Source organism: Pristiophorus japonicus, chromosome 20 (genome assembly GCF_044704955.1).
Source record: "Pristiophorus japonicus isolate sPriJap1 chromosome 20, sPriJap1.hap1, whole genome shotgun sequence".
Lineage (NCBI taxonomy): Eukaryota > Metazoa > Chordata > Chondrichthyes > Pristiophoridae > Pristiophorus > Pristiophorus japonicus.
The window spans coordinates 13,395,112-13,407,984 of record NC_091996.1 but is presented as its reverse complement, the minus strand read 5'-3'; the positions used below and the strand labels follow the sequence as shown (position 1 = coordinate 13,407,984).

At 47.1% G+C, this 12,873-nt stretch overlaps 1 protein-coding gene and 1 pseudogene across 1 annotated transcript in view; both read right to left on the bottom strand.

Moving 5' to 3' along the window:
- LOC139233165 (long-chain fatty acid transport protein 4-like) overlaps positions 1-12,873 on the bottom strand; it is a 79,934-nt gene that overhangs the window by 54,806 nt on the left and 12,255 nt on the right. Inside the window, exon 2 of the mRNA XM_070863761.1 lies at positions 9,901-10,295. Within this exon, the coding sequence (XP_070719862.1) occupies positions 9,901-10,295 (395 nt within the window). The remainder of the gene's footprint in view (positions 1-9,900; positions 10,296-12,873) is intronic.
- Positions 789-1,027, bottom strand: LOC139233208 (U2 spliceosomal RNA; annotated as a pseudogene).

Here is a 12,873-nt window from a genome sequence, read left to right as displayed (position 1 = left end):
AGGGGAGCCACCAGACAGCTGCCTCACTCTGGAGTTACGAATAAAGGACCAAGGTCACTACAGTTTGAGTACAACACCTTGCCTTGTGGAGTCATTCATTGGTACATTCCAGATATATGTCCTATGAGGAAAGATTGGGTAGACTGGGCCTATACTCTCTGGAGTTTCAAAGAATGAGAGGTGATCTCATTGAAACATACAAGATTCTGAGGGGTTTTGACAGGGTAGATGCGGAGAGGCCGTTTCCCCGGCCTGGAGTGTCTAGAACCAGGGGGACATGTCTCAGGATAAGGGGTTGGCCGTTTAAGACTGAAATGAGGAGGAATTTCTTCACTCAGAGGGTTGTGAATCGTTGGAATTCTCTGCCTCAGATGGCTGTGAATGCTGAATCGTTGAGTATATTCAAAGCTGAGCGCGATAGATTTTTGAACTCTCATGGAATCAAGGGATGTGAGGATCAGGCAGGAAAGTGGAGTTGAGGTCAAAGATCAGCCGTGATCTTACTGAATGGCAGAGCAGGCTCGAGGGGCCGTATGGTCCACTCCTGCTGCTAATTCTTATTGTTCTAGGCTGTGGTGAAGGTGGGGAAAAACTAAATCAAGAGGTGCCGCCCCACAAGGGAGTAGAACAGGCCTGAAGAGGAGGCTGAAATCCAGTGCTTCAGTTCTGTTTTTTTTTTGAAATTCGTAGCCAATCGTTCCAATTCTTTGTCAAATCACAAACGCCAGAGGTCACCTTGCACACATCAAGGATCACTCTGCGCCAATGCTCTTAGCCAAAAGGCCTAGAGCCACTGCACCGTTCCTGGAAGTACTGCAATACCAGGTTCGTGCCATGGAGGTGGATGGGTCAGGCCCCCCACACACCTCCGTGGAGGTGGATGGGTCAAGCCACCCCACCCACCTCCTATTTCCAAAAAAGCAAGCATATACCTTCCTGATCCAGGGAGAACCACCTTGGGGTTATGGTGGTTACTCCCCTGTCAGGTCAGTTACGCATGATCTTAGCCAAAAGGCCGAGAAGCGATTCTTCTGTTGCTTGCTTCCATGCTGTTGAATATTCACTGAAAACCAATCATAAGCATTGTGTCGTTTTATGCAAGGAAAGGATTTGCCCACTAATAAAACAAGCTGTGCAATGAGAAGAGTCGCCACGTAAGGCTTTGCCCTCCAAAACATTCAGGCAGAAAGTGGAGAAGACGGGTATTTGGAGTGCTGAGGTCTCACCGTCCCATGTGCCCCGGGATGTGCCAGTGAAACTCCTTCATGGCAAACGAGCCAAAGGTGGGCAGAGGAAACGTTACAAGGACACCCTCAAAGCCTCCTCGACAAAGTGCAACATCCCCACCGGCACCTGGAAGTCCCTGGCCAAAGATTGCCCCAAGTAGAGGAAGTCTCTCGGAATCGAGGAAGACTTGCTTCTACTCTAAAAATGAGTCCTTTGGTGGCTGAACAGTCCAATACGAGAACCACAGACCCTGTCACAGGTGGAACAGATAGTCGCTGAGGGAAGAGGTGGGTGGGACAGGTTTGCCGCACGCTCTTTCCGCTGCCTGCACTTGGTTTCTGCATGCTCTCGGTGATGAGACTCGAGGTGCTCAGCACCCTCCCAGATGCACTTCCTCCACTTGGGGCAATCTTTGGCCAGGGACTCCCAGGTGCCGGTGGGGATGTTGCACTTTATCGAGGAGGCTTTGTGGGTGTCCTTGTAATGTTTCTTCTGCCCACCTTTGGCTCGCTTGCCGTGAAGGAGTTTCACTGGCACATCCCAGGGCACACGGGACGGTGGCACCTCAGCACTCCAAATACCCGTCTTCTCCACTTCCTGCCTGAATGTTTTAGAGATCAAAGCCTTACGTGGCGACTCTTGTCATTGTACAGCTTGTTTTATTAGTGGGCAAATCCTTTCCTTGCATAAAACGACACAATGCTTATCTTACTTTCCGTGTTGTCTTCATTCTGGTGCCAAGGCTATTTCTGTCGCTCGCATGCAAGGCCTATATCGGGGCACTCGCCAGCTTTCGTTTCCATGAACTACTTGGAGAATTGGGTTGGGTTCCTCCATTGCGATAGGTCATGGGGGCTGTGTGGGGGGGGAAGAGGGGGGGGTAAAGCAAGAAAGAAAATGCAGTGAAAGAGAGAGACTTGTCGCCATCCAATGGTGCAGGAGGTAGCGCTGATCTCTGTCTCCATGGCCAACGGACAGGACTCTGCTTCAACGTTAAGACAGTTCCTACATTACTGCAGCGACTGCACTTCAAAAAGTACCTCATTGGCTGTAATGCGCTTTGGGACGTCTGTGGGCGTGGAAGGCGCTATAGAAATCCAAGGCTTTCTTTTTTTCTTTTACTTGTGTTAGGCACTCGCACCGTAAAGACTTACATTAATACAGCGCCTTTCACAAACTCAGGATGTCCCAAAGTGCTCAATGGTACAAGTGTAGTCATTGTTGTAATGTCGGATACATGACAGCCAATTTGCGCACAGCAAGCTCCCACAAACAGCAACCACGTAATTGGTTTTAGTTGTTTTTTTGGGGGGGCGGGTTCTCTTTGTCTCCAATGGCAGCTGGTCATTATTCCCCCATTCACACCCGATCGAGACCAACCTTCTTCGAACTCCAGCCACTACCATTTCAATTCGGCCCATCATCCCTTTTGTCTCTCTAATCTCTCCTGCCTTCCACTCTATCACAGACCTTCCTTTTTGTTCTTTCCTCCCCTCCCCCTTTCAGTGCTCCTTAAGAACGTGTTTTGTTCGAACACTCGCTAGTTCTGATGAAGGGTCGTCGACCCGAAACGTTCTCTCTCCACAGACGCTGAGATTTCCAGCATTTTCTGTTTTTATTACAGATTCCAGCCTCCGTAGTATTTTGCTTTTGTAATCTGCTTTAGTGATGTTCGTTGAGGGATAAACATTGGCCAAGACACTGGGACAAACTCCCCCGCTGTTCTATTAAATAGCGCAGCAGGATACTTGACCTCCACTACTGTCTCACCCAAAAGACAGCACCTCCGACAGTGCAGCACTCGCTCAGCATTGCACTGGGAGCATCAGCCGAGATTTTTGTGCTCAAGTCCCTGGAGTGGGACTATGAACACACAACCTTCTGACTCAGCGAGGGCGTTACCCACTGAGCCACGGCTGACACAGTCCCTGGAACGTGCTGCTCTCCCCACCACACCCTAAACCTGCTACTAATTCCATCCACCTCGAAAGGATGAAAGGCTGAAGTGAACCCAGCTGGAATTCAAACCCAAGGAGCTCAGAAGAAAATAAAGAGGGATTTTTTTTTTTTTTTTAAATGTTATGAATCAAACTTTTGCCATTTGATTTCTGTCTCAGAAATTTCCAGAGAATCCGCCCAACAACCGCACACTTGTCGGATCTAAAACCTTGTGGGTTAGAAACTCTAGCAGTAATCCCTGTGCTGTGGTGCACCGACATCTGATATAAACATGAATAAGTAAAGTGACTTCCACTGACATTCAAAAAGAAGCCACAGATGAAGCCGGATTATTTTTCACCATCAGATCAGTGAGTGAGTCATGAATGAAAGAACAAGGCTATACCCGGGCCTTTCTACCAGATTTAAGCACACGACTTTCATAAAACTTAGCCCTGCTGTGATCATCAATACAGTCTGACCATTGTCTTCCTCTCGGTCCAGTTTCTTCTGCACATTTTGCTAATCTGCCATTGCTCATTCAGCTTGCATGGCCAAAGAACCAAGGGGGGGGGGGGGGGGGGGGGGGGAGGGGAGATAGTAACACAGAATTTACAGCATAGAAACAACAACAACAACTTGTATTTAAATAGCGCCTTTAACGTAGCGAAATGTCCCAAGGCGGCGCTTCACAGAAGCATCATGAGATAAAAATTTGACCGCATAAGTAGAAATTAGCGCAGGTGACCAAAAGCTTGGTCAAAGAGGGAGGTTTTAAGGAGCGTCTTGAAGGAGGGAAGAGAGGTAGAGAGGCGGCGAGGTTTAGGCAGGGAGTTCCAGAGCTTGGGACCCAGGCAACAGAAGGCACGGCCACCGATGGTTGAACGATTACAATCAGGGATGCTCAGGAGGGCAGAATTAGAGGAGCGCAGACATCTCGGGGGGGGTTGTGGGGCTGGGGGAGATTACAGAGATAGGGAGGGGTAAGGCCATGGAGAGATTTGGAAACATGGATGAGAATTCTGAAATCGAGGCGTTGCTTAACCAGGAGCCAATGTAGGTCACAGGTCCGTGTCGGTGTTTATGCTCCACCTTACTTCATCTCACCCCATCAACATAGCCTTCTATTCCTTTCCCTCTCATGTGTTTATCTAGCTGCCCCTTAAATACATCTATGCTACTCGCCTCAACGACTAGACCACTCTCTCGGAAAAAAGTTTCGCCTGAATTCCCGATTGGATTTATTAGTGACTATCTTATATTTATGGCCCCTAGTTTTGGTCTCGCCCACATCTTCCCGATGAATCCCTTAACATAGAAAATAGGTGCAGGAGTAGGCCATTCGGTTCGTCGAGCCTGCACCACCATTCAATATGATCATGGTTGATCATGCAACTTCAGTACCCCATTCCTGCTTTCTCTTCATACGCCTTCATCCCTTTAGCTGTAAGGGCCACATCTAACTCCCTTTTGAATATATCTAACGAACTGGCTTCAACAACTTTCTGTGGTAGAGAATCCCACATGCTCACAACTCTGAGTGAAGAAGTTGTGAGCATGTGGATTACCCCTTATCCTTAGATTGCGACCCCTGGTTCTGGACTTCCCCAACATCGGGAACATTCTTCCTGCATCTAACCTGTCCAATCCTGTCAGAATTTTATGTTTCTATGAGATCCCCTCTCATTCTTCTAAATTCCATTGAATACAAGCCCAGTCGATCCAGTCTATTCATAGGTCAGCCCTGTCATCAGTCTGGTGAACCTTCGCTGCACTCCCTCAATAGCAAGAATGTCCTTCCTCAGATTAGGAGACCAAAACTGTACACAATATTCCAGCTGTGGCCTCACCAAGGCCCTGTACAACTGTAGTAAGACCTCCCTGCTCCTATTGGCTCTAATGAACAAAATGTTGAATCATTGTGGGTGGAGATTAGAGATAGTCAGGGGAAAAAGTCACTGGTGGGCGTAGTTTATAGGCCCCCAAATAATAACTTCACGGTGGGGAGGGCAATAATCATGGCAATAATGGAGGCATGTGAAACAGGAACGCCAGTAATCATGGGGGATTTTAACCTACATATCGATTGGTCAAATCAAATCGCACGTGGCAGTCTTGAGGAGGAATACATAGAATGCATACGGGATTGTATCTTCGACAGTATGTTACAGAACCTACAAGGGAGCAAGCGATCTTAGATCTGGTCCTGTGTAATGAGACAGGAATAATAAATGATCTCCGAGTAAAAGATCCTTTCGGAATGAGTGATCACAGTGTGGTTGAATTTGTAATACAGATTGAGGGTGAGGAAGTAGTGTCTCAAATGAGCGTACTATGCTTAAACAAAGGGGACTACAGTGGGATGAGGGCAGAGTTGGCTAAAGTAGACTGGAAACACAGACTAAACGGTGGCACAATTGAGGAACAGTGGAGGACTTTTAAGGAGCTCTTTCATAGTGCTCAACAAAAATATATTCCAGTGAAAAAGAAGGCCTGTAAGAGAAGGGATAACCAGCCGTGGATAACCAAGGAAATAAAGGAGAGTATCAAATTAAAAACCAATGCGTATAAGGTGGCCAAGGTTAGTGCGAAACTTGAAGATTGGGAAAATTTTAAACGACAGCAAAGAATGACTAAGAAAGCAATAAAGAAAGGAAAGATAGATTACGAAAGTAAACTTGCGCAAAACATAAAAAGAGTTGGTGAAAGCTTTTACAGATATATAAAATGGAAAAGAGTGACTAAAGTAAATGTTGGTCCCTTAGAAGATGAGAAGGGGGATTTAATAATGGGAAATGTGGAAATGGCTGAGACATTAAAAAATTAATTTGCTTCGGTCTTCACAGTGGAAGACACAAAAACCATGCCAAAAATTGCTGGTCACAGGAATGTGGGAAGGGAGGACCTTGAGACAATCACTATCACTAGGGGGGTAGTGCTGGACAGGCTAATGGGACTCAAGGTAGACAAGTCCCCTGGTCCTGATGAAATGCATCCCAGGGTATTAAAAGAGATGGCGGAAGTTATAGCAGATGCAATCTTTATAATCTACAAAAATTCTCTGGACTCTGGGGAGGTACCAGCAATTGGAAAGCAGCTAATGTAACGCCTCTATTTAAAAAAGGGGACAGACAAAAGGCAGGTAACTATAGGCCGGTTAGTTTAACATCTGTAGTGGGGAAAATGCTTGAAGCTATCATTAAGGAAGAAATAGCGGGACATCTAGATAGGAATAGTGCAATCAAGCAGACGCAACATGGATTCATGAAGGGGAAATCATGTTTAACTAATTTACTGGAATTCTTTGAGGATATAACGAGCATGGTGGATAGGGGTGTACCGATGGATGTGGTGTATTTAGATTTCCAAAAGGCATTCGATAAGGTGCCACACAAAAGGTTACTGCAGAAGATAAAGGTACGCAGAGTCAGAGGAAATGTATTAGCATGGATAGAGAATTGGCTGGCTAACAGAAAGCAGAGAGTCAGGATAAATGGGTCCTTTTCGGGTTGGAAATCGGTGGTTAGTGGTGTGCCACAGGGATCGGTGCTGGGACCACAACTGTTCACAATATACATAGATGACCTGGAAGAGGGGACAGAATGTAGTGTAACAAAATTTGCAGATGACACAAAGATTAGTGGGAAAGCGGGTTGTGTAGAGGACACAGAGAGGCTGCAAAGAAATTTAGAGAGGTTAAGCGAATGGGCTAAGGTTTGGCAGATGGAATACAATGTTGGAAAGTGTGAGGTCATCCACCTTGGAAAGAAAAACAGTAAAAGGGAATATTATTTGAATGGGGAGAAATTACAACATGCTGCGGTGCAGAGGGACCTGGGGTTCCTTGTGCATGAAACTCTTTTTGGATTCAATCCCAAAAAGTTAGTTTGCAGGTGCAGCAGGTAATCAGGAAGGCGAATGGAATGTTGGCCTTCATTGCGAGAGGGATGGAGTACAAAAGCAGGGAGGTCCTGCTGCAACTGTATAGGGTATTGGTGAGGCCGCACCTGGAGTACTGCATGCAGTTTTGGTCACCTTACTTAAGGAAGGATATACTAGCTTTGGAGGGGGTACAGAGACGATTCACTCGGCTGATTCCGGAGATGAGGGGGTTACCTTATGATGATAGATTGAGCAGACTGGGTCTTTACTCGTTGGAGTTCAGAAGGATGAGGGGTGATCTTATAGAAACATGTAAAATAATGAAAGGGATAGACAAGTTAGAGGCAGAGAGGTTGTTTCCACTGGTCGGGGAGACTAGAACTAGGGGGCACAGCCTCAAAATACGGGGGAGCCAATTTAAAACCGAGTTGAGAAGGAATTTCTTCTCCCAGAGGGTTGTGAATCTGTGGAATTCTCTGCCCAAGGAAGCAGTTGAGGCTAGCTCATTCAAATCACAGATAAATAGATTTTTAACCAATAAGGGAATTAAGGGTTACGGGGAGCGGGCGGGTAAGTGGAGCTGAGTCCACGGCCAGATCAGCCATGATCTTGTTGAATGGCGGAGCAGGCTTGAGGGGCTAAATGGCCTACTCCTGTTCCTAATTCTTATGTTCTTATGTTCTTATGTGAGACCTTGTCAAAAGCCTTTTGAAAGTCTAAATACACTACATCCACTGGCTTCCCCTTGTCCACTCTACTAGTTACATCCTCGAAAAATTCTAGATGTGTCAAGCACGATTTCCCTTTCAGAAATCCATGCTGACTTGGACCGATCTTGTCACTGCTTTCCAAATGCGCTGCTATTACATCTTTAATAATTGATTCCAATATTTTTCCCACCACCGATGTCGGGGTGACCGGTCGATAATTCCGTGTTTTCTCTCCCTCCTTTTTTAAAAAGTGGGGTTACATTAGCTACCCTCCAGTCCATAGGAACTGACCCAGATTCTAAAGAATGTTCAAAAATGACCACCAACGCATCCACTATTTCAAGGGCCACTTCCTTAAGTACTCTGGGATACAGACTATCAGAGCCTGGGGATTTATCGGCTTTCAATCCCATCAATTTCCCTAACACAATTTGCTGACTCAATAGGATTTCCTTTCGTTCTTCCTTCTTGATAGACCCTCGGTCCCCTTGTATTTCTGGAAGGTTATTTGTGTCTTCCTTCGTGAAGACAGAACCAAAGTATTTGTTCAATTGGTCAGCCATTTCTTTGTTCCCCATTATAAATTCACCTGATTCTGATTGTAAGGGACCGACATTTGTCTTCACTAATCTTTTTCTCTTCACGTATCTGTAGAAGCTTTTGCAGTCAGTTTTTATGTTCCCTGCAAGCTTACTCTCGTATTCTATTTTCCCCCACACCCTCTTCCTAATTTAACCCTTTGTCCTCCTCTGCTGAATTCTAAATTTCTCCCAGTCCTCAGGTTTGCTGCTTTTTTTGGCCAATTTATATGTCTCTTCCTTGGATTTAACACTATCCCTAATTTCCCTTGTAAGCCATGGTTGAGCCACCTTCCCCGTTTTATTTTTATGCCAGACAGGGATGTACAATTGTTGAAGTTCATCCATGTGATCTTTAAATGTCTGCCATTGCCTATCCAACGTCAACCCTTTAAGTATCATTCGCCAGTCTATCCTAGCCAATTCACGTCTCATACCATCAAAGTTACCTTTCTTTAAGTTCAGGACTCCAGTCTCTGAATTAATTGTGTCACGCCCCATCTTAATGAAGAATTCTACCATATTATGGTCACTCTTCCCCAAGGGGCCTCGCACAACAAGATTGTTAATTAATCCTCTCTCATTACACAACACCCAGTCTCGGATGGCCAGCTCAAATAATAATTTTAAAGACAAGTCACCTCTCAACCTTCTCTTTTCTGGAGAGAATGAGCCCCAGCCTGTTCAGTCTTCACCACCCCGCCCCTCCCCTCTTTTCTCAGTGGGCGAATGTGGAGAAGTAGGGAAGATTTTGTAACATTGATGTACAAGGTGCTGATCAGTTGCTATCTGGAGTACTGTGTACACATACTTGTTATGATCTGGAGTGCTCTGCCTGAACGGTGGATGGAAACAGATTCAATAGTAACTTTCAAAAAGGGAACTGGAAATATACTTGAAAAGGAAAAATATGCAGGGCTGCAGGCCAAGAGCCAGGGAGTAGTCCCACTCACCTGCTCTTGCAATGAGCCGGCACAGGAACGATGGGCCGAATGACCTCTTTTATTGCTGCAAGATTCTATGTCTGAACCACCTGAATTGTTGTTCAGCAATTTAGCTGAGCATGTCTGTTGCACTCTCGCCTGAGTCAAAAGGTTGTGGGTTCAAGTGCCACTCCAGAGACTTGAGCACAAAAATCTAGGCTGACACTCCAGTGCAGTACTGAGGGAGCGCTGCACTGTCGGAGGTGCTGTCCTTCGGATGAGACGTTAAACCGAGGCCCCGTCTGCTCTCTCAGGTGGATGTAAATGATCCCATGGCACTATTTCCCCCCCCGGTGTCCTGGCCAATATTTATCCCTCAATCAACATCACTGAAACATATCATCTGGTCATTATCACATTGCAGCTGTGGGAGCTTGCTGTGCGCTTATTGGCTGCCGTGTTCCTGACGTGGCAACAGTGACTCCACTTCAAAAAAAAAAGCTGTAAAGCTCTTTGGCTCATCCTGAGGCGCTATAGAAATGCAAGTCTTTTTTTAAAGTTGGTCTCAGGCAAGACACTTGCACTGTGCCACTAAGCATCCTTGGTCCTCCTCGTGTGTTGGAGACGTCGCCTTGCACTTACCATTGTTCAGCTCGCCCCCAAACACGATGGCCTTGGCCCTGGAGATGTTGATGCAGTGCGCCAGTGCGTCTAGCCGCAGGTTGAAGTTAATGAGCGCAGCCTCCACGCCGACTTTGGCCATCCCCAGCCACAGTCCCACGTATTCGCTCCTGCTCTCCATGAAGAGCGCCACCACATCGCCGGTGCGGTAGCCCTGGCTGGAAAAATAGTTGGCGACCCGGTTGGAGTACTCATCCAGGTCCCGGAAACTCCAGGTGGCGCCCGTCCCCTCGAATATAAGCGCCGTCTTGTCCGGGTGCCTCTGAACGATTTTGTGGAAGATCTTGGGGACTGTGTTGTTCAGCTTCAAGTTCCGCTTCACGTTGAGCTTCACTTTGAGGAGGACGCCAGCAGCGCTGAGGAGGCAAAGAGGAAGAACAAGAAACGTGAGCCGAGAGAGAGAGAGAGCAACTCGTTCTCTGCCCCCCCCCAATACAGTGAGCAGCGAGGGGCGTCAGAATGAAACACTCCACCACTTTTAGCACTGCCATTGGGCCCCATCGGACAACTGTAGCAGAGACACCCCGGGGAGTTCGCCTGGTGTTCTGGCCAACGCATACCCCACAACCAGCGCCTAAAACAGATGATCTGGTCATTTCTTTCATTGCCCCTTTTGGGACCTTGCTGTGCCCAAATTGGCCGCCGTGTTTCCTGCATTACAACTGTTTATTTATTTCTTAACGATTCCTCAGGGCCAATTATATTGTGCTGCGATCGCGAGAGGGAGGTCTCAGAGGTGGTGGGAAGCAAAGGAGAAGAAAAGTGAGAAAAGACCAAATCGAGAGGAGAAAGGGAGAGGGTGGGAGACGGACAGAGACAGCACAGGAGAAGTGGAGGAAATGGTAAGACGGCACAATGTCCCAACAGAGCACGACCTCAGCTAGTTCTCCACCTGTAATGTATTTGCTTCATGGGTTCTTTGCTTAAGAATTCATAGCATCATGTTGCTATTAAGAACTAGTGGGTTTATTAACAAAAGGTTTAACAATCACACCACACATTATCAGTTCATCCACTAGGCTCACAACTGCATACCTCATCATGGATGACCCAGACCCAACTGACTGGGGTTTTATTGAGTCTTGTGAATATCACTCACAATGCAACAGCTCTACAACTATTTTGAGCTGAACTTTAAATCAAGTGCCTCCTTTTGGCAAGGGCACTAAAACCCAGAAATTTCCAAATAAAACTTTAACGGAAACTTAGATCAAATTAAAATTTGGTGGCCGGGGGTGATGATGTACTCCAGTCCCTCCGGTGCCCACCTCTCGCGAGCGTACTGGTGGTCACCGTGTGCTCCATCTCCAGGGACACCCTGGCACGATCGTTGCAACAGCTCCAACTATTTTGTTGAAACCATCAATCAAGTGAAACCATCATTAAAGGGGGCACTAAAACCGACAAATAAACAAATTAACTTTTGACCATCAACTTAAATCAAATTTAAATTTGGTTGCCAGGGTGATGATGCACTCCAGTCCCTCCGGCGCCCACCTCTAGCGGAAGGCCGCGAGCGTACCGGTGGACACCGCGTGCTCCTTCTCCAGGGACACCCTGGCCCGGATGTAACAGCGGAAGAGAGGCAGGCAGTCGGGCTGAACGACCCCCTCGACCGCCCGCTGCCTGGACCGGCTGAGGGCACCCTTGGCCGTGCCCAGGAGCAGTCCTACGAGGAGGCCCTCGGGCCTACCCGCTCCCCTCCGCACAGGGTGCCCAAAGATCAGGAGTGTGGGACTGAAGTGTAAACAAAATTTGAGGAGCAGCCCCTTTAAATAGTTGAACAGGGGCTGCAACCTCGCACACTCTATAAAAACATGGAACACGGACTCCTCCAGACCGCAGAAATTGCAGGCGGCCTGGGAGCCCGTGAACCGGCTTAACAAACCTGTGAACATACTCACAGGTGCATACATTACACCCACCCAATTTCATTCAGGCCAGGATTTTTTAAAGTTCTGTGACATTTTTTTTTGCATTAATCAGGATGGAAGATGCCAATGGGAGATTTTTTTCACAACTTGGTAGCATCAGGGTTAGAAATAAAAAACAGAAAATGCTGAGAATACTCAGCAGGTCAGGCAGCATCTGTGGAGAGAGAAACAGAGGGAAATTCCTCCTCATCTCAGTCTTCAATGGCCGATCCCTTACCCTGTGACTATAACCCCTGGTTCTAGACTCTCCAGCCAGGGGAAACAACCTCTCAGCATCTACCCAGTCAATCCCCCTCGGAATCGTATATGTTTCAATGAGATCAACTCTCATTCTTCTAAGCTGCCAAGAGTATAGACCCAATCTACTCAATCTCTCCTCATAGGACAGCTCTCATATTCCAGGGATCAATCTAGTGAACCTTTGTTGCACTGCCTCCAAGCCATGCAAGTCCTTTCTCAGACAAGGAGATCAAAACTGTGCACAGTACTCCAGGTGTGGTCGAATCAAAGCCCTGTACAATTGTAGCAAGACTTCCTTACTCTTGTACTCCAACCCCCTTGCAATAAAGGCCGACCTGCCATTTGACTTCCTAATTGCTTGCTCTACCTGTACGTTAACTTTCTGTGATTACTGGAGAAGGACACCTAAATCTCTCTGAACACCAACATTTAATAGCTTCTCACCATCTCAACCTTAACACCAGAGAGCACCTCCGTCATTTCCATTTTTGCAATCCTTAAACAGCTGACGTCAGGCTGTGAACAGTTTTGTACGGCAGAATCACTCAGCCACTAAGAGCTGTTTGTCCCAGAGCTAAAAGTCAAACCCCACATCAGGTCCATCACCAAGACCACTTGCTCACACGTCCCCCCCACAACACTGCTGGGCTTCACCCATACCTCAGCCTCATCACCGCTGAAACTCTTGCCCCTGGTTCTGGCACCTCCCGGCACAGGCACGATGGGCTGAATGGCCTCCTTCTGCACTGTAAGCTTCTGG